The sequence below is a fragment of the Numida meleagris genome, chromosome 2 (assembly GCF_002078875.1).
Source record: "Numida meleagris isolate 19003 breed g44 Domestic line chromosome 2, NumMel1.0, whole genome shotgun sequence".
NCBI classification, from domain to species: Eukaryota; Metazoa; Chordata; class Aves; order Galliformes; family Numididae; genus Numida; species Numida meleagris.
In genome coordinates, this window is record NC_034410.1 from 105,253,516 (window position 1) to 105,275,837 (window position 22,322).

At 35.4% G+C, this 22,322-nt stretch overlaps 1 protein-coding gene across 3 annotated transcripts in view; it reads right to left on the reverse strand.

Moving 5' to 3' along the window:
* The window catches only part of CCDC178 (coiled-coil domain containing 178), a 186,553-nt gene that overhangs the window by 129,668 nt on the left and 34,563 nt on the right, over positions 1–22,322 (reverse strand). For all 3 annotated transcript variants that reach the window (XM_021386458.1, XM_021386457.1, XM_021386460.1), the window contains exons 5-12: positions 20,898–20,992; positions 19,398–19,598; positions 14,203–14,423; positions 12,020–12,162; positions 9,186–9,339; positions 5,753–5,848; positions 5,501–5,637; positions 3,279–3,462 (exon numbers count right to left, since the gene is read on the reverse strand). In XM_021386458.1, coding sequence (XP_021242133.1) covers positions 3,279–3,462; positions 5,501–5,637; positions 5,753–5,848; positions 9,186–9,339; positions 12,020–12,162; positions 14,203–14,423; positions 19,398–19,598; positions 20,898–20,992 — 1,231 coding nt within the window. The remainder of the gene's footprint in view (positions 1–3,278; positions 3,463–5,500; positions 5,638–5,752; positions 5,849–9,185; positions 9,340–12,019; positions 12,163–14,202; positions 14,424–19,397; positions 19,599–20,897; positions 20,993–22,322) is intronic.

Sequence of the window (22,322 nt, forward strand, 5' to 3'; positions counted from 1 at the left end):
TGTTAGAAATGGAGGTACTCAACAACGAGGGTACTGAATCAACTTGTGTTGATCCAGTGGTGCTGGAAAGCTGTCACTGGAGATGGGACACTAACAATGGCTTAATGTAGAAGTTGTGCCAAGAAGGAAACTAGAGCACAAACAAAATGAAATTCTGTCTCTAACTGTAAGTGCATAACCATAAATGAGATACATTTCTGACTGGCTGCATGCCCAGGATTCTAACACTGTCTATGACTTGACGAGGGAGATTAAGGAACAACAAAAACCACAAAGTAACGCTGTAGTCAAAATTCAAAAATGGACTTTTTATTAGTGTATTAAAAACATTATGAAGAATAGTAGAAAAAAATAAAATATTTGCAAGCCAGACCGAGACTATTTATACATATCACACTGGAGGCTCAAAGCACATGCAAATCAGGTTTTGATGGATGTTTTGGAAACATCAAATAGAAAAATCAACACCACTAAACAGAAGGGCAGCTATTAGCAGCCAGACTGTATCCTCCAACAGTTGAAATTATGTCTAAAAGAAGCAAAACAGAAAAGATCCTGAACTCCGTGGATTTAAAGAAAAAAATGCCATCAGGCAAGCTAAACAAGAATTTTTCTAAAAACATGCAAAGTACGTAAGAACGAGTAACAAGTCCTTTTCCAAATACATCAGAATAGGAAGGCTACTAGAGACAATGTAAGACTAACAGATGACCAGAAGCACTGTTTTTAACACAAAGCACTCAGAATACAATAGGAAAAAAGTCCAAATCCTAGCTCAAATAAAACCTTCAAAGCTCTAATTGGTAAACTGATAGCATGAATTATTATGAAAAAGATAAAAAATAGCTCTCACGTGGATAATTCAATGCACAGGAGAGGAATCAGCATGACTGGTGCTTCAAAATTCATCAGTTTACTGAAGAATGTAACAGGTATGTGAAGAAGAGATAGCTGGGTACTACAGTAAACTCGGACTCCTAAATGGTATTTGATAAAGTTTTATATGAATGACTCCTTAAGAAATCAGTTCTGACATGAGTATATAATGCATTTAGAGACAGAAGGCCTAGAGTAAAAATTAACAGTTTTCACAGTATCAGAGCTAAGTGTCCAAGCTGGATACTGAGGATTTCAATTTATTCAGAAACAATATGGAAAATATTGTGGAACAACTTAGCAAAACCATCCGGATATCTTATTTACAGTAGACAAAATTCAAAAAGGTAAAGGTATGCTTGGAGAATAGGACCAAATATTTGCAGAAGACTGGACTCTGCTTTATTATTAAGAAATTACTTTATTATTAAGAAATAACAAAGCAGGAACAAGATCACAAAGGTAAAATAGGCAGTTCCCTGACACTGTGAGTAAAAAGCTCCACTGCATTTAAAGGAATAAATGTAATGTTAAGAACTATTAAGAAAGGAAAAGAGAACAAAACAGAGGTCCTCTTTATACCAGTGCATAAGCTCACTGTGAGTCTAAATACTGACTAATCTCTGCAGTTCTAATCCTGCTCCCTCTTCCTCCATAATAATAGACTTGGAAAAAGTACCGAGCAATCAGAAAGATGACAGACATAGGACAGTTTTCATTCATGAAATAAGTTAATAGATCAGAAGTCTTCAGCGTGAAAAGGAACATAAAAGTCTGCAAAGTAGCATGAGACACGTAGAAAGAAAATATGGAATGTTTGATCATTCCATACTTGAAAATAAGAAGTAGGGCATTATACGATTATAGTATATTCTAGGCAGAAATAAAAAAAAAACCTCTCATTCTTCACACAACACATAATGAACCTGTTGAAGTTATCACAGACCATCATGGATGTTAAAAATTCAAAATATAACTAAAATTTTCACAAAAGAGAAAATCATCATTCTAAATTAATTTTGAATAGTTAAGGGAAAAATATTAAATTAAGCAAATAAACAGGGACTTTTCCATACAACTCTCCTAAAATCCTAATTTCTTAGACTAATTTTTAGCACCCCTTAAATATTCTTTAAAAAGAAAAAAAAAGCACCATAAAAGACTCCCTGCTCATGCAGTTGAACATCCATTCGTGTAAAAGTTTTAGCACACAACACCAAGAGCGCAGAGAAAATGGTGCTTGGCAAATTTATGTACAAACAAGACAGAACAAATTTAGCATTAAAACATACAGCCACACAACAGCATAATATACCAAAAAGACAATTTATAGGGCAAAAGTACATGGTGCAAATTCAGATATTGCCAGTATTATAAATTTGATGCAAGAGAAGACAACCTGGCACAATGAACGGCTCTAAAGTTCTCTAACCCATGTTTTACAGTTTTTCCCTTTGGCTTTAAAAGCCTTTCAACTGGGTCTGTTTTAAATCACATCCAACAATTCCGCTTTTCTGTTTTTGAAGCAGAATCTAGTACTTGGATTTACTTTTACCTTTGGGAAGCAGTTAGGCAAAGAGGAATGCAGGAAAAATGTGAAGTGCCTAACATGTCAATGCATACTACAATCTAGAAGATACTATGAATGTTCTTAATTTTACTGATTAAAAGTTAGGAAATCTTAAAATTGTTACAGAAAATAAAATGTTAAAATTCCTCCTTCCAGGCAATCTATACTTCAAATACAGTAGAAGAACACTAATGAAAAATATACAAAACACCATTTATATCTCCCTGGTATAAAAACACTCCTGAAAATTCCTCTTTTTATTCCCTTTACATATTTCTGAATGCATATGTACAATGTTATTTATTAAGAATTATGTCAAGCAAAAAAACCCCAAAAAGTCTTCTCATATAGTCATGGCAAGACCTCTACATAGGAATGAATTTAAATTTCAATTCTAGGAAACTAATTACACCCTAATGACAATTGAATAATTACTCTAATGCAGTATCGCATGCACAATGTCTACATTTGCTATCAAATAAAACTGTATTGATTTGCAAGTTCTTCTAATCACTCAGTTACATAATTTCATTCTTATTTGTTAGTACTCCTGTTGAATCACCTATAAATAGTAGAATTTTAGTATGCTTCAATATTTATAAATTTCAGTTTTTAGCCTGACATTACCTGTGATCATTTAATAACCAATTTATTTTCCCTTCCAGAGCTTACTGTTATTTTTTTCATGTCTTCAAGTGTTTTAAAATACATAGTAAAACATAGGAATCTTAGATTATTTGCTTATTATTTTGTTGCCTGCCTAGTAATTCTCTGCTGCAGAGGTGGTTTTTTTCTTCCACACTGGAAATTAACTCAAATAAAAAACTACAACCTTGTAAGAGATCTTTTCTGCAGTTATTTCTTCTTGGATTTCTTCATACTTCGCTTTTTTTTCATTGTAAGATAATTCAGCTTTACATAGCTCTTCATTTAGTCTTTCTATTTCCTCTTCAGACTTCTGTATGCTTTTGCTGACATTTTTGATTTCTGACTGATGTGCTTCCTTTGTTCTTGAACTGTTAAAATAAGATATTTTTAAAAGTCTGCTTACTAAAAGGAAAACTCAATATTACATAAGTGAAGCTAAAATATTTGAAAAACAAAAGTAAAAGCAGTATTTCATCATCCATTTTTCAGGTGCTGAATACATCAAGCTCTTCCCCAAAACTTTAAACTTACTTCATTCATGAGTGTAAGCCCTGATCATTCATTTATATCAAACAATTATATGCAGCCATTTTTTGTTTACCTATACATTCATGTTGTTAACCTTTATCATAGAATCCCAGAATGGCTGAGGCTGGCAGGGCCCTCTTGGGTCCATTAGGCCCAATCCCTGACGTCAGGGATGCCAGAGCAGGGGCCCAGGCCCACGTCCAGGTGGCTGCTGGAAGTCTCTGAGGAGCATACCCCACACACAGCCTCGGGGCAGCCTGTGCCAGTGCTCCGTCACCTGCACAGCACAGAAGTGCTCCTGGTGTTGTGACGGAACCTCCTGCGTTCCAGTTTGTGCCCATTGCCTCTTGTCCTGGCACTGGGCACCACAGAAAAGAGTCTGGCTACATGCTCTTTAAACTTTCCATCATGTATTTACACGCATTAAGGTCACCCCAAGACTTCTCCATGCTGAACAGCCCCAGGTCTCAGCCTCTTCTCACAGGAGAGGTGCTCCAGGCACTTTGTCACATTCATGGCCCTGTGCTGGACTCTCCCCTGTACATCCACATCTCCCTTCTACTGAGGGCCTCAGAACACATCCAGTGCTCCAGGTGTGGCCTCATCATGGCTAAGCAGAAGGGAAGGATCACTGCTCTTGACCTGCTGGTAACACTCCTCCCAGCATAGCCCAGGATGCCATTAGCTTTCTTTGCAGTTGGGACACATCGGTGTTTGCCTGGTCTAATGTTGCTCAGATAAAAACTACTTGCTTCTTTCCAAGATTATACTGAGGAAATAAGGTCATGTAAAGCAAACACTTCACCCCTGCACTGCTTTCTTTTTCTCATTGAAAACGTAAAGGTTGAACTACAAGAACACTTTCACTTCTCTGACATCCACCACATAAATTCAGGGGAGTTTAAAGAAATTGGCATTTCACTGTGAGAAAAAAAAAAATCAGTCTGTTGTGGTGTAACCCAGCAGCAGCTCCCATCATTCAGCAACAACCAATACATTGGTGTGCAATTGGCACTGACTCAGCTAAAACCAGGAAACAATCAAATCTGTCTCATAGGCTGAGAGTATCACAGTAGAGATCTGTCACTCCAAATGTTGCCAGTATAAGGCAAGAGATGAGTAGCAGATCAGAGCATTTAAACGTTTCGAGGATAACCAAACATCCTGCCTCTCATGTGGCACTTAATGGCAAAACCCCCAAGATAACAATATTTATAGTCTTTAGTTAAAACACATTTTATTCAGCCAAGAACCCACTAAGATCAAAGATTTTCAATTTCTGTGTTACTCAAATAAAAGTCCATACAAACAGCACTCTTCCTTTTTGTTGGGCACCTAAAACCAGGATATACTGGTGTCTAAATGAAGAAAGAACTGAAAATCTGTTTTATTTGCTGTTAAATGCACTGGGAACATTATGCAAAATATAGTTTAAAGTACAGCTCTCTGGAGTCAATAAACTGAGGATCTACAAAAAATGTCTGCATAATGTCTTACAAGAATTCAAAGAAAAACAGAGACACACAATATTCAGATTCTATTTTGTAAATATCATAAATAAAAAAATACAAATAAAGTCCATAGAAGATTTACCAAAATGTTTTTGGAACCGAGGCTTATGTTAGCAAAGAGAATTTCAGAAAATTCATAACTTCCTTCTGTCAAACTATGTATTCTGGTTTTGGCAGAATTTTCATTTTGCTTCTTTCAAATGAAGGTCAAAAAATGCCAATGATAAATTTCTGCCTGAAGCGACCTGATGTTATTGAAATGGTGTATTACAGAAAAACTTAAAATAAAAACAATGCCTCTGTTTTATAGGCATACTTGCAGTGATAAAACAACACTTGCTTCCAATATTTGTATTGCAAACATTACCAATTTCCAAGTTTTTGCAAAAACTCTTCACTTTCTCCCTGGAGTCCTTCATTTTCATGTTTCAAAATGTCCAGTGCTTCATTGATCTTGAGAAGCTTTTGCTTTATATTTTGTAGATCAGTTTCCCTGGTGGATTTCTAAGGATCATTAAAACATTGAGATACTTTTAGCATTAGTCAGAATAAGTCAGGTCAACACAGAAGATGCAGGTATGCAAACATTTTTACTTATATAAAAAAATAAAGAACTTACCAATTCTTCCATAGCTTTAACTAATTCAGAAGAATCATCCGATATTTTTATGTTCTCATCAGCTTGTGCTGTTACGTTATTATTCAAATCTTCTACCTAAAATATATTTTAATTAAATAATACAGATATCTCCTATATTTCTTTGTAAAAATTAAACAATGTATTTTAAATTATAATTAAGAGGCAGTGTATTGAACAGTAACTGGAGATATTTCGTGCTATGCTATACATATACACGTTCCCATTGTTGTGTATCCAAGGTGAATCCTTAGACTTTACATTATCAGTAAGTACACTCTCACAGTCTGCTAATTCATACATGACATATGTTGTGTAAGTGAACAGAATACCTTTAATTCCTCTCAGTTCTAAGATTTTCCTTAATATCCCAGTATCTCTATTGAATTAACACAGAGACTCATACAGAAATCGAATGATGCTCTGCTTCATTCCCCTCTCATTATTCTGCAGAGGCTGAAGCAATATAGATATCCTGGCAGAGCTTACCTATACGATCTCCATGGAGATATGGGTTTAACTGGAATATGATAAACTAGAAGCTGGTATATAATCAACAAGGTTAAATTAAATGTAAACAAATACTAAGTGCTACACTTGGGAGGTATATGATACACAAATTCAGAACAGGAAATAACTGGTTAAAGACCAGTAAAACAAGGCAGACAGTCACAATGATTCACTGATTAAATTGGAAATAATTATGTAAAGATCTAGTTAAAAATATCTATTAAATAGTCCTAGGCATCAGGAATAATTACTTCATGAAAGCCAAAGACATAGGAAGGTCTCAGTTGAAGTTGTGCGCCCACTTCAGGGACCCTAGTTCCAGATGCTCAAGTTCAGGTTTGACAGGACTCTAAGAACCTGATCTAGCCATAGGTGACTTTTAAGGGTCCATTCCAACTCATAAATAAATAAATAAACAAACCGAGAGAGTTCACAGAGAAAGAATGGTTAGGGATTAGAAAACGTTCTGTTTAAAAAGGCTGAAGAGAAGCACCTTTAGTAATCTAGGAAAAGGAGACTGAAAAGCAGTCTCTTTTGATATGTAAAATACTCTTAAAACAAGACAGAAATCAGCTATATTTCAGTGAATTGTGGGAAAGACAAAGAGAAATTGGTTACATTTACAGGGAAAAAAAGCCCACAAATTAACTATGAGCAAAGTGTCTTGGTTTTTCAATTGCTAATACTTTAAAAGGATGATTCAGAAATGTTTTTCTCTTTTTCACATTTTTAGAGCAAACATTTTGACAAGAATGATTTGAAATGCTGCCAGATTGTGAAAAGTATTCTAGATGGTATCCTGAAATCCCTTATAGTGTAACTTTTCTGGTGATGCCAAAAATAAAGCATTTTTCTTACTTTGCTCATTCTTCTTAATACACAAGTTAGGCATCATCAACAACAATGAAAAAAAAAAAACAAAAACGCTTGCAGTGACCACCATCTCCTAAATTTATTCATTTTTCATGTCTGACATTTAAGCTGGCTAGGCTCACTACAAAAAAAAAAAAAAAAAGTCTGTAAATAAATTATAAACAGAACTCTAGAAAGACATGACTAGCAATGACTGTGAAAGATGACCACCAGAGTAACAGACTTAATTGCTGTGTCTGGAGCATGACACAGATTTGTTGCTTTATCTTTTATGGGTTGTGTGGTTTTCAAAAAGAGATGTAAGGTACAAATGTGTCTGTTGTCAAATCATAAATACAGACTTATAAGACCTTTACATGCCAAGTTCACTTTGTTCAGAGGAGACCTCATTGCAGCCTTCCAGTATTTAAAAGGGGATTATAAACAGGAGGGGAATTGACTTTTTACAATGGTAGACAGTGACAGGACAAGGGGGAATGGTTTTAAGCTCAAGGAGGGAGGGTTTAGATTGGATGTCAGGGAGATGTTCTTCACAGAGAGAGTGCTGAGGTGCTGGAACAGGCTGCCCAGAGAGGCTGTGGATGCTCCATCCCTGGAGGTGTTCAAGGCCAGGTTGGATGGGGCCCTGGGCAGCCTGGTCTAGTACCAGATCTGGAGGTTCATGGCCCTGCCTGCAGCAGAGGGGTTGGAACTTAATCCTTGGGATCCCTTCCAACTCAAGTCATTCTATGATAACATGACTGTATCTCTCTGCCTATATTTGGACATAGATTGGCCCCCTGTAACACGATGGAAAGTGCAGCAATGACAGCAGAGCAGCAAGGTCCTAGGCTGCAGCAAGTGAGGATATGCTCAAATGCAGCAGCTGTAGACACAGAAACAAAGGAAAGAACCTGCTTACTTCCAGAAGGCCTCAGGTAGGCAGGGACCTCCATCAAGATACCTTCGTCTCCCCTGCCAACCCTTAAATGAGCTCTTGGAAGGGATGGATCCTGGCTCCACCCCTTCTGGTCACTCAGGTGCATTGCATTCACCTCAGCACCCCTGGGCTGGCTTTGTCTTCCCTCCAGGTGCTTAATCACTGGTTCAGGCTGTGATTTAGCATTTCGCTACCGCCCACCCAGAGCAGGTTGCCCAGGACGATGGCTAAACAGCTTTTGAATAGGCTTATTGCCAAAAAAAAAAGAAAAGATAAGTCTGTAAACAGGTTATAAACAGAACTCTAGAAAGACATGACTAGCAATGACTGTGAAAGATGACCACCAGAGTAACAGACTATGTCCAAACAGCTTTTGAGGGAGACTCCAAATTTTCTTTTATTACTATTATTACTTACATATATATGCACAAATACACACATACACATGTACATATGACAAGTTCTGTTGTGGGCATCTAAGTCCTGTTTGAGGCACCTAAACTTTGCTTTCAGCTTGCTTCCTCCTCTTTGTTTTTTTCCTAATGGCTCCACATATGAAGCAGGAAATTAACTGAAAACACCCAGTCAGACTGCACGAGAATCTCCACTTCATATTTTAAACTGTTGCGTATAACAATGCAAGATTCCAAAAGGAATGTCAGACAAATACTGGAGAAAATAGGGAAATTTTAAGAAAAGCAAGTTATTACTCTGCATGCTGTAGGGGACGGCTTCATATGTCACCTCAAGACAAAAAAACTGACTAATTCAAGTGGAGATTCATGTTGTACTGTTAAATGTACGCTTAAGGTGACTTAGGAGGATTAGCAATATTAGGTAGATATCCATACAACTAAAAATACATAGGTCACTCAAAGCAATGTAAGATGACTGATAAATTTAATAAATAAAGATGAACATTAATAGTTCAGTATAAGAATGAACAGGAGAGTTCTGTACAGTTCTACCACCTTTTAATTTTAAATCAGAACTTGTATTTTTACTATTATAGACGACCATAACTTTTAAACATACAAAAATATTCAGGCATTTGTGTACTTTTCAATAAAAGATACTCATTTACTTGCTTGTTTATAAATATTCAAGACTCACTTTGCTGTTCCAACATTTTGCATCTTCCTGGATTTCTGCTTTTTGCTTCACTAACTCCTCAAGGTGTTTTTCATCCTTTATAATCTTCTCCTCTGTTTCTTTTAACTTCATACAGTATTCGGTCCAAATAAATTCAGAATGCTTTAACTCATTCCTAATAGAAATACACACGAAGTGAATCCATCAATCTGGAAATATTCCAAGGTAGTCCCTCTCCATAAAGGAAAATGTAAAGCAGATCTGAATTAGTAAAGATTTATTTTGATTCTCTACTACGTTTCTTCAGCAGGTATGCATGAGAGAATTTCAAAACACCCAACCTGGCAGGTTCATACAATTTCAGCCAGAAATCAAAACTACTCAGGCTACCCATTCACTTGTACAAAAAACGTCTGCCAACACTGCAGCTTCTAATTGGACTTCTGAACAGGCATTAGTGTAGCTGAATAGAAGACTTTTGTTAAAAAACAAGAATCCACTTTTTTTTCCTACAAAAGTGGCTAAATCTAGTTCGGAGCTATCTTCATTTAATCAATCTAGTTCACTGTCATTTTATGGACAAATGCCATTAGTAAATATTTTTTTTTTGTGTCACCTTGTAACTGTTATCTTTGGTGCCATTACACAAGTAAGATACCAACTCTTCATGTAAAAATGAACGTGCAGAGAGCAGGCAAAGTCAAAGGAGGAGCTAAAGACCTTACTTCTACTCTGACTAGCAGACGTATCAGCAGACATCGAATTATCAGAAGAAATACCACCCATAAATACAGACAGAGGTAGCATAACAAAAGGCAGGAAAACACTCCTACAAGACACTGTTAGGCCTCATTATAGGCTGTGCACAAGTCTTTTGTTACAGCTGTGTAAGAGCATGGTTTTTGTGAAAGGCAAAAGAAATAGAGGGATATCAGGCTAAAATTTTACAATGACTGCTGATGTTTGTCCATTATTTTTCTTTGACGAAGAAAATAACTTCAGTTAGTAATTCAAGAGCCAAAGGTCACAGAATATATATATCATGAGCATGAAACCTAACACTTCAAATGTCTGTACTCTCTTATGTCCCACTACTCACAATAGAAACATATAAATGACACTTGGAATTATTCTGATGACAGACATGTAACAGGCATACTGCATATCAGCTACAACTTTTCTGAGAACAATCCCATGGAAAAGCATGGTATTATCAGCCACAGGGAATACGTGCAAAAACAACAGACTGAGCTGTGGGATGTACTCCTCCCCCTCTATTTTCAGTTCTCTCTCTGATGGTACTCAACATACAAAAAAGGGTATCAACTGTAGAGCAGCCTTTCAAGTCGGTACCATCACAAATCTGCCTTTCTCACACCTATAAACACCACATTACTGTGATCTTCCTCAGACAGCAACTGAAGAATCTACTTCCGCAATATATGTATGACTTTAATTACAACCCTATCAAATGGCAGGAAAAACATAGACTTGACCGTTAATTTCCTCACTGAGGGGTGGAAAAAAAAGAGTCTTATTTTTTTCTTGTAAATGCTGATATTCCTTAGCATTTTTAGTTTAGCTTACATTCACACAAACAGAAATGCTTGCAAGATGCACAAGAGTCTACATCTTTGTCATGTGGTACAAATAGGAAATGCCTTAACTAGGTGAAAAAGAAAACACACGTGCTGCATTTCTGTCCATACAGAAAATCTAAACCCAGCAGAAATCAGTTACAGCAGTTATGCCCTTTTTTCCTTCTGAGAGTGTGTTCCTTCACAGAGGGCACCAAAATACTTTATTCTCAAATTCTACTGTGTGTCTTGCTTTATTCTATTGTGTATCACTACAAATACAGGTTTAAAAATATTTCAATTCTTCCTAATTGGAACATCAAATGAAAAGGTCACTAGCAGTACCCGAAACTCTTACAACTGAGTTATCGGAGGATTTGACGTTGAGCTTCATGGTAGACAAGGCTGGTAGACAAATGGTATTTCACTGCCAGAATACAGGAACTATAATGAGCTTGTGTACAAACTATTCGTAACTGCTTATTTTCTGTCTTTTTAGAAAGTCAGGTAGGCTGCTGATAGCCTGTGAACATAGAAAATCACAAAGTTTGCTTTTTCTAGTAACAATTTTCTGGAGTATGATGTCTTCTCAAAAAAGCAGGGCTGACACGTAAATTCCTAGATATATGCACATGAGAATTGTGTTTGGCAAAGAGATTTTCACTGAGTAAAAGTAACAGCTCTTACATATTTTACATCTGTGCTTGCATGAAGACTAGTCACTGTAGTTCACAGTCATGTTTAGAAGCACAAAGACAATCACCCAGTTATCCATCTAGTTCTGTTATAAGGAATAAAAATTCTAAAGTAAAATAAGGTAAAAAAAAACAACACTTCAGGAGCTGATCCACGGAACATTACATTTGGGTATATTTTTGGACCTCATCCCTTCCTTATTTTGCTAATGCAAACTAAGACAAACAAAGTAAAAAGTCTCTTACAGTGAGGGTAGTGAGGCACTGGAACAGGTTGCCTAGCAATGTGGTTGATGTCCCATCTCTGGAGACTTTCAAGGTGAAGCTGGATCAAGCAGCCCTGGGCAACCTGATCTAGCTGTGCAAGACCCTGTTCATTGCATGGGAATTGGACTAGATGAGCTTTAAAGTTTGCTTCCCACTCTACGGATTCCATGATTCTATGAAAAGCATATTTTAGGTATAATGATTCAGTTTTATAAAAAACAGAATTTAAAACGTTTTCTAAATGCAAATTTTCTATAGTTTCACTGTCACTATTAAAAACTAACAGAAGTGTAACACCGTTTTGAATAGCTCTTACTTGTATTGACTCAGTAGCATCTCAGCGCATTTAATTTTCTCATACATAGATTTTATCTTCTTTTTAGCTTCTTCATCTATTCTTTTCATTGTCTTTTGAATTTCCATGAGCTCAGAATGAACATCACAATACATTTTTGATGCCTAAGCAAATAAAACAAGTTTTCTGAAATATGCTACATAAGAATTACACACAATGTCCATAATAATAACTTTAAAAAAAAGGATTTATTTGACTCATTGCAATTTTAAAATTGAAGTTGAAATTTGAAGCTGTATTTTGTGATGCCATAACAACAAATTCTGCATGGTCTGCAATATATACCCTAGCAAAAGACAACAGGATGTTGTAAAATCGCATGATGTTTGGAAGTGTTATGAAGAGGCCATTCATTCTGTTGCAAAACATAGAAGTTATTGTGGAAAGTGGCTACTTCCACGGGAAGATAGTGACCTCTGGAGCAGAAAGAAAGAAATAAGTTGAAAGAAGTCACAGAGGTTTCTGTCAGTAGCCTAAAAGAATCATTACTTAAATAAACCTAAAGCATATGCAAACCCTGCAGTCACCTGTGTAAAACAGGGGCCTGAGATAATGCAGACAACAAACAAAATCTTCACTGGTATCAGTAGTATTGGGTCATTCAATTCCTCTCGACTTAGAGCTATACACATACCTATTGTCTCGGCTTTGGAAAATATTACAGATGTCAACAAAAAAACGTGATACAAAATCTGTGAATGCTAGTTTTCTGAATTTTAAAAGCCAGAGATTCAAAATTCAGTAACTATTTCAACTGTAAAGAAAACTCACTATGAGCTGCTTTTCTAAGGCCACAGGAGAAAAAAAAAACAAGATAAAAGGAGCGATGAACAGCATGTAAATTAGAACGCAATTAATTAGAAGTTTTGTTGAAATGAAATATATAAATGAATTACATGAACACAAAATCTGTCTTCTTAAGATATGTGGTGTCTCTTTTTGGAAAAGAAAAAAATGAAAAACACTGAAAAAGTATTAATTTTATACAGTCTTTGGAAAAAAAAAAGGTCTGTTTCCTGATCTGTATTTTAGAGCATGTTAAATTTTTGACTGCATACAATTTATTCTAAGAAATTAACAAGAAAAAAAGGATACAAAATGAAAATCGAAAAAACCAAACTGATTTTTAATAAGCTGGTATCTTAAAAATATATCAGTGATCGAACTACCAGCTGTTTCATAGTCAGAACCATATGCAAGTTTTGGTGCGCAGAGAATTGTTTCCAAAAATACAGAAGAAAGGAATTTGCAAGCTGTCATTCACACACAGTGTAATGATTGTGTCCCATTCATATTTAACGAAGAAAGGGAAATGAATAGGAAGGATGCCACTTTATAACAATTCTCATATTATCTATGTGATACAATATTTAATTAACTCTTTTTTTATTGTAGAAGTACTTTGACATGACTGTTGACACCTCAATATGTGAGAATTTAAAAATAAAGCAATTTTTAAAATAAATTTTTAAGAATCACCCAGAAGTGTAAAATCATTTTCAGAATGTAAATGCAGCATCTTGAAATAGATTCATCTCTAGATTTGCTATTAAAAGTAACTATAAAAAATATATAGAAAATAATCAGTATTAAAATCTGAACATGAGGCTACACAGTACCCCTCCTTTTTTTTATACCAATTTTAAACTACCTACAACTTTGCTGCACTTTGATTGTTCAGTCTGCAACTATCCACATTAAGGATTTATTATCAATGTTATTACCAATAAGTCAGGGGGGGGAAAAAGACACCAGCACTTGAAAATAATTCAATTTTAGGTTCTTTGACAACTTCTAACTTTTCCACATTGTGGAACAAACCTTGATGTCTGTGAGAAATCTGAAAACAATCAAGAATCTACGCAAACATCAGATACATGCCATCTACCTTTTCTGCAAAAAAGAAAAAAAAGAGGAACCCAAACACAAGGATGAGCTTACAAATTTAGAATTACATTCCGCACGAGCTTATGAGACATTTATTAAAGGCCCACAGCATTATGCTCTCTGGATTCCGTCTGTACTGAGGCACAGAGTTCACAGTCTTTGTGTACAACATTTAAAACAGACTGGTGACGCCAAAATATTGCCGCTCTAAAAGGGTATGCACCTTTGTCTTTTTGTTTTGTATGATTCATATTCACCTTTTCATAAGCCAGTAACACATCCTTCACAGCTTCACCCTCCAGATTCAACTTTTCTTCCAGCAGAGGGCTGTGTTTCTTCATGAAGTCTACATCCTCCTGAATCTTTCTGTTGACTGCTTCTATCTTAAGTATTTGGTTTTGTACCTGTCGCAGCTGACGGCTTTTGCTATCAAAATGCCATTGTAGCTCTAAGGTATCTCGAGCGCATGTTTCATATTCTGTTAAAAAGATAATTAGCATAACAAAAATGTGTATTTGAGTGACACCATGGATGCTTAGTGAGATTAGGAAATACACAGTTACAATACTAAGTATAAGACTTGCAAAATTTTGCTGTAAACTACTGTAAAGGCCAAAAGAGGACACTGGTTACAAAAGACATCACCAAATAGTGCATTAGCAGAGGAACTGATATGAAACTCAATAATCTAACTACATCATTCAAGTAAACTTTCAGAGTGAGTGGTGGCTTTGTTTTTATGAAGGAAACTAAAACACTGAGCCTTAAGGCACATCTTGAGAGGCTGTTACCACACAAAAAGAGCTGTACTAAGCTTCCCAGTTACCAGCAATGGACGTATGTGGATGCAGAGGAAGAATAGGACAAGTATATATCCCAGATCCCCATAATATGACAACTGTTTTCAGTTCAGGAACGCTTTCTGAACTAAATGGGGCTTCAAAAAAATCAAGACTACAGATAAATATTCAAAGCCGTCAAGAAGAACATATTCACACTGCCATGCAGAAATGTGTCAGTCTTAATTCACTTCATTGCATTTACTTCTCCTACACTGGTACAAATTTCCTGAGGGCCCTCACAAGAAAATATGTAACTAGATCATTGGTTGCTGAATGACAGCATATATTTCATCTTGCTCAGAAAAAAAGCCTTATTACAGACCGTCTCCTCACAGTGCTGCAGCAGCTGATGTTTAACACTGATAAAGATTAACAGTTAAGAGAAAAAAAAATTCTAAACAGAAGTAAGCCCTTGCTATAAATCTGAGAGAGATAAGAACATTTCACTGAGAAGAAAAGGCTTTCTAGCTCTGAGAAGTAACTATGGAATATCTGGTGCTGCTCCTTAACAGCTGGTACATTTTGCTGTGTTAACAAAACATAAATCACAAATTTACAAATTTATTATCTCATTGCCACTAAAAGTTGAAGAGACGTTGTATGAGTAAGTGGCTCTTCTATATCGTACTAAGAGATGCCTAACAGTAAAATGAAAAAAAAATGTGTTTTATGCTAAATTTTCATTATATTTCAGAAGAGGTCAGTTCTGAAGATGAATTGTGTCACTGCAATTACCTCAATGTCCTAAAAGACATAAAGGCAGCAGGAGTCAGCAATAATGGAAATCAAGGGAAGTCTGAAGAAATAACAGGATTCCGTGCCTACTCTGAATGGGTCATACAAACTCTTAATTAAGAATCTCCTGGGCTTGTAATAGTTAGATTAGGGATAATTATAACATCCCCAGGGGTCTTTTCCCTTTATCCTCAATTCTGTTTTACCATAATTTTTTGTTTTACAGATAATACTGTGAATTATTGTAATCCTGAAAATGACAAATTTACTCCAAGGACACAACATCATACTGCCACAGCCTACTGATGAATCAAGGGAGGAGAGTTGGTTAGTCTTCACAATCTAACTTCTGCTGTTTTATCAATGTGGTTGTTTTTTTTTTTTAATAAATACACTGTATCACTGCATACACTATCAGCACTTAAAAATCATTATTCTACTATTCCAAACTTTTGATATTTATAGAAAATGCAAAACAGTAAAGCAAAAATAATAGGTTTGTATAGAACCCCCCAAAACTGTTGACTTGGAAAGGAATAGCTCTGCAGCTCATATTACTGTGCTGGAGAACAAAGCTCTATTATTAACCTTCTTGCAGCCTTTTTGCTTCTGAAAATTTGACCTTTCAGTTGCCACAGGATTTTCTCCTGAAAGCAGTTTCTAACCTCCCTTTGAATTAATTTTAATTTTGATCCTTTATTCAACCTCTCCCTTTGTTTTCCGGGCATTATAAACTGCCCTTCAGAGACTACTGCTTTAAAAACAAAAAAGCAAACAGACAAAATTCTGTAACAATCTCTGCAATTTAGTAACACCTTAACAGCAGTTTCTTGTTTCCAATTCAAAAGTTAGGCATTGGCTAAAATAAATATATAAATTAATAAGCAAATAAATAAATACAAAACAAAAAACTATTCTCATAGATTCTCAGGAAGGTGCCCATTTTCACATTTTGCCCTTCTAGGAGAAAAAAAAAAAAAGTATTTGGAACTAAATACATATCCTCCATATCCTGGACCGTGAGGAACTAGTCAAACTCTCAGGATGATGAGCACCAGAATACATACCACAGTATTGACTGTGATTTCACATCCAGGAATTCACTATTACAAATTATGCCACTTCTTTTCATCTTAATCTTTGTGTCTCTTTTGGCATCCAGTACAATTCTAAAAACTACAGTAAAATTATAGACAAACCACGGCTATGCTTTGCAAATCAGTGTCTGGGAATATTAACTGACTTCCCACAATCTCCAATTTTAGTTCAGCAGAATAGTAACAAACAGATGTAATGGGATATCATGATAGTTCTGAGCCTATATTTTCCCTCTTCTACAACATACCAAAACTAGACTGTAAAAAGTGGTCAGAAACACAACTGAGAAGATCCAACTGACATTCTCTGAGGCCTTTTTCTGGGAATAGCTATAAATACTGCTCCACTGCTCTCAGTCTAAGAAAAATACTGTAGACCACAAGGAGAAGATGACATTCCAGAGCTGTGATGGCTACCAATCATATGAAAACTGTTTAAGTGAAGACACATTGACCACTGCATCTCTGACTTCAAGAACCTAGATTTCTTTAGAACTCAACTGTTTTCATTATGAAAAAATGGATAATTTCCCAGCCCATTCCCAGCCCATAATCAGCATTAATACAGAAAGAGTCTTGATTCCTGTATTTTAGGGTCCTGATTATTGTCTGCTGCTGTGATATATTTTGTTAGACATCTGGATAGAAAAATAATGAACTACTCCCACAGAAGCTACAGGATAACATGGAGCACTTTTGTGAAAAGGAATTGAAGATTTATAGCTGTTGACTGAGAGACTTCAGAGAGCCATGCATTATCTTCATATATCATGATGTGTTGGAAACGTAAAGGAACTGAGAAAAGGGGCTAAAAATCAGAAACAAAGATACTTGCAAGACCACTTTGCCAGCCACCAAGACACCCTTTACTCACTGACAATAAACAAGCATGGTATCTTGAAACATTATGGTGTCTCATTGTAGAAGAAGCCTGTAAGTTTGATGTTGTGCATGGTTATTCTTTTCTTTACATCTGTTGACTGCTCTATTATCAGTATACCTGTTATTAAAAGATTATTCTAAATGGAGTAGAAAATTATTTATGTTAGATTCTTCATTAAATTGACTCTTGTCACCTTTGGAACTTATGTTCTTCTCTCATAGAAAACCCCTTCACTTTGACAACATTAAGCATGTCCTCTAGTTTTCATTTTGTTTAAATCATCAAGTCTTACACTAACCAGAAATTGGTGCTTGTGGCCACACACGTCTGAAACTCTAAGTGTCAAGGCAGAAGTGCAATTATTTTTCACAGAAGTTGTTCTGTGGTTTGAAAGACAATTTTCTTTTTCCTGCTTGTCTATTCTGGAGTACCATGTAGTTAAGTTTATTTCTCATCCTTCAAAGCTGTCCTCAATACTCACTCTCATTAGAATTCATTAAAATTTGTAATCAAGGCTCTGGTGGCCTGCACTGTTAATTATATGCTATTTGTTGTCATGTTTTGTTTCTTTAAACACCAAGATGAAAGGCATTTGTTTCTCTTAACATCTTATATGGTGACAAATATCTATTTGACAAGGCATACAGGAGAAAAACATGCTTTGGGTGTATCTTAGGTGATTCCTAACTATGGAATAGTCCAGCAAATGCCTCTTTATTGCTAAAAGGTTTAAATTGTTCAGGAACTGCAACTCCAATAAGGACTCTCGAAATTATTAAAATGACTTTTATTTTTTCTACAAACTCTTATGTGATTAGATAAAAAAGCTGGGTGAGATTCTTAAGAATACTCTGATACTCAAGTCCTATACTAATGCTGCGAAAGAAAAAAAAATGGTTCTATGCTATCAGGGTATCTACTTAAAAAGAGTAATAAATATGACCAAAGAACAGAACTCACCATATGTAGAAGAAACGGAAAAGGTAGAAAGACAAGTAAACAAGTTTCAGGGGCAAAGAATGGCATGGTAATCCTAAAAAGAATAGGTGATCCCAGCTAAAAATAGGTGATTTTAAGACTGTTGTCAGCATTTTATTTTTATATTATATTTTTACATTATCAAGAACACAGACACAAAAGCTGTAATAGTTAAGTGAGAATTTGGAAAGAGTAGTAAACCACCCTGATCACTAATCTAAGATTGTCAATGAATATGAGTGACATTTGACATATGACGTGCTAAGAGATAATGCTAATACATGCATGCTTATCATTTTCCTCTAGTTACATGTTTTCCCACAGGCATCAGATTTTCAGTCTAGGTTCAGATGATACCTACTTCCCATTATGACCTGTGAGTCAGAAGACAAATAGCAAACAGCTGCGAAGTAGATGCTTTTTTTTCCCCTTTTCTTTTTTAATTCTATTGTGTAGGTGCCAGCTAATCACAGAAGGTAATACCAAATGTCCTTAGAATCTGGGATTTTGAGGAATCCTATCAACAGTAACATCCAATAATTCATGTAAATACTTTATTCAAGTTTATCACATTTATTTTATTTAAATTTATGGTTTATTCTACAGTTCAGCACAATTGCATTATTTTATAGTTCTGTTTAAACTTCTCATTCCCTGCCCTAACAAAAGTATCTCTCATCATCTTAAGTGTACTGTCTACTCTTAAGCTATTTCTCAAGCAATGCTAAACTATTCCGTAGTATGTTCTGTTTTCTTTTCTTTTTTTTTCCATGAGTATATATACAAGCATACCAAATTCAAAAGAGTAAATGCTGCAGTTCTGTTACACTAAACACAACTATTTTCATATTGCAATTATTTTCCTTGGTAATGAACTGACTGAAAATAACAAATATTCTTAGCTTCAATAGCGATACCTTTTTGCACGGCTGCAGGGAAGTGCTGAAGCCTCCAAAGTGACATACAATCAATTTCCATGCCAAGCTTTTTCCTTCGCTGTCTCTCCCGCTCCAAAGCTTTTTCTGCCTCCATACGATCAGCCTCCAATCGCTTAATTAGCTTAGTAACTTCCAGTAGCAAAGCTTCTGTTTCCTGCTTCAAGGTTAATGTCTTGCTGTCTTTAAAAATAGATTAATAATTATTTTTTTATGAAAGCTTAATCATAGGCTCTTTATTCCAGCTTCATTCCGAAGACGAAGTTGTCCTGTCTGCATGTATCACAGTAAGCACAATTAGTTACGTTGCTCTTTAATAATACATTCTAATTATTTCTTATGATAGCTTAAACTTACACTCTATAGTCATCCTCAATATAACGATAGCCTATTCACATGTGTCCAGGCAAGCAATAACTGGCTGTAAACAAAACTTGCATGTTTCCTCCAGTTTATTTCCAATGTAGAGTACAACAAAAATGTACTAATAGATATAGTACACAACTTTCCTTTTCGTCTTGTTGCTTGAATAAGTAATTACCCCAAGTTCTGAATCTCTCTCTCTTTTTTTTTTTTAAGAATACTTATTTTGTGTTCCCCAGGAAGTATCAATGACTTCACTAAAGTCTTCAGAGTTGTAAGAATATTCAGTGAAATATCACAACAGCAAACAACACTGCTTTTCATCATGATATAAATGGGTCATCAACATTTTATTCTATAAAATCTGGCTATCAAAAATGCCCTAATTGTTTCTGCAAAATATTTTTGAGGTCATCATCCATTAACCTGATCAATAAAAAAAAGAGAACTGCATAAACTACAGAATTCAAGACATTTCCATGTGAATTCTACAGTCAGTGATCATTAACTCCCCAAATTATTTTGATTAAAAGCTGTAAGCATTGAAAATAATAATAGCTACTTAAAATCTGGATTTTGCCTTTGCTGCCATCAACAAAAACTTTATCATGAAATGTATTGTAGACAGGATCACCTCAGATTAGCAGTACTTAAAAGATTGTAGTGTGAATTGCACAGAGTCCCTTGAACACTGAAAACAATTCAAAAATATTTCATCTGAATAAAGATGTCAACTGTAAGAAACATCACTTTGTGTCAGGAGTGTATTGCGAAAACCCTGCAACAGTGATGCAGTTAAACATGTTATTGAAACTAAACGAAAAACAAAATAACTTGTTCTGCTGGCTTAAAATACAGCATAAGTCTACAAAGAAAAATGTAAATTATCATCTTGCAAACAGGATGATTTCATGGCACTTAATTTAACAATTAAAACCTATGTGTCTTTCAGCTTGGCAAATCATACATTGATAGATTTCAAAGGATGCACACATCACTTACATAAGATCTATCAAGCAGCCAGCAAACATTATTAAATGCAAAGCATATATTGAATGAGGGGAAGTAACTATTTCCACTCAGACTGAGTACTATACTGAGTACTATAAAGCATTTTACCTTCACAAGATACATTAGTTTCTTGAAAATCCAAGCTAGTTGGTAATGATAACCAGGTATCTTCGTTAGATTCAGCACCGACCTGTTCTGTTATCCTGTGGATAAAACTTACTGTCACTAAAAAATTTTAGACTGAATTCAAAGTAACACTGTTAGATAAATATTACTTTCAATAAGTCAGAAATGCCTTTCTTCAGTCTTACAATTTAAACGCTGGGTTATATCGAATAATTATTAAAAAACAATGCAAGTCATTCAAAATAATTCTTATTTGTATAACTCCCATTTAAATGATTTTTCTCATATTTATTTACAGAAATACAAGAAATAGATTCCTTAACATCTTGTACTTACACAGATCAACTCTGTTCTTGCACCCAAGGATTTCCCAAAGAAACTGTTGTGGAAAAGTTGTTACTCTGCCCAAGTTCTGAACTTAAAGGATCGATATATTCTATACTTTGCACACTCTTCTCAGCAGCAGAAGCATTGAGTTTCATACTCAGACACAGATACATTGCCACTGCAAGTCAGAACTAGTTTCAGTTTTATCAGCTTAAGGGATGTAATATTTCAGGGTCAACAATGAAGAAAAACAGTTGAAGATTTTTTAGAAACATGATGGCTTCAGAAAAGCTTTTGAAATCTTGAGAGATTCAAAAGCAGAAAAAAAGGAGGTCTTTGTTAAAATGAGATCAGGATAAATCTAACCCGCAAGTGAGAGAGGGAAAGAAATAATCCAAATAATTAAAGAAGAACAGAAACAAACCAGAGATCTCAGATGACCTCAAGAGGCTCATTAGCCTACTGGAGTTGAGAACAAGGTGATGAAGGATAACCACTACCCATATATGTCCACTTGTGCAGATTAAAGAGCATATACAGGTCTGCATATGCAGCTAAGACAAAATGAGATCTATAGTCAAACTGGAACACCACACATACACACACAATGTGAAAGTATGGAGTTGAAAGCAATCCACAGAAATGTTCTGTTTCTGTGAAGCAAAAAAAAAAAGAAGAAAAAAGTAGAAGTGATGCCTCCTTCGATCAACTGAAAAGGCATCTAAGGTACTGGGAAGATTCCAGTAATGGAAAATAATAAGACATTTGATAGGAAAAATGGGACTTGGTGATGGAAGAGATTTCAAATTAGATATAGAAGCAGAAGTTCAGTGGAGTTGAATAAATAAGCAAACACAAAATGACTCAATAGGCATATCTGACACAAAGTGAAAACACACAGAGAAATAAAGGCTTTGTTGAGCAAAACAGCCAGGACAAGCTGAATGCATGAGATACAGCCTCCTCTTCAAACTCTTCTTTTTAATCTTTGTAATGAGAACTACATCATAAAGCGGCTCACATCACGAATAATTCAATTTAAAATTACATAGTCAGCTTTGCTTTGGGTATCTTGTAACT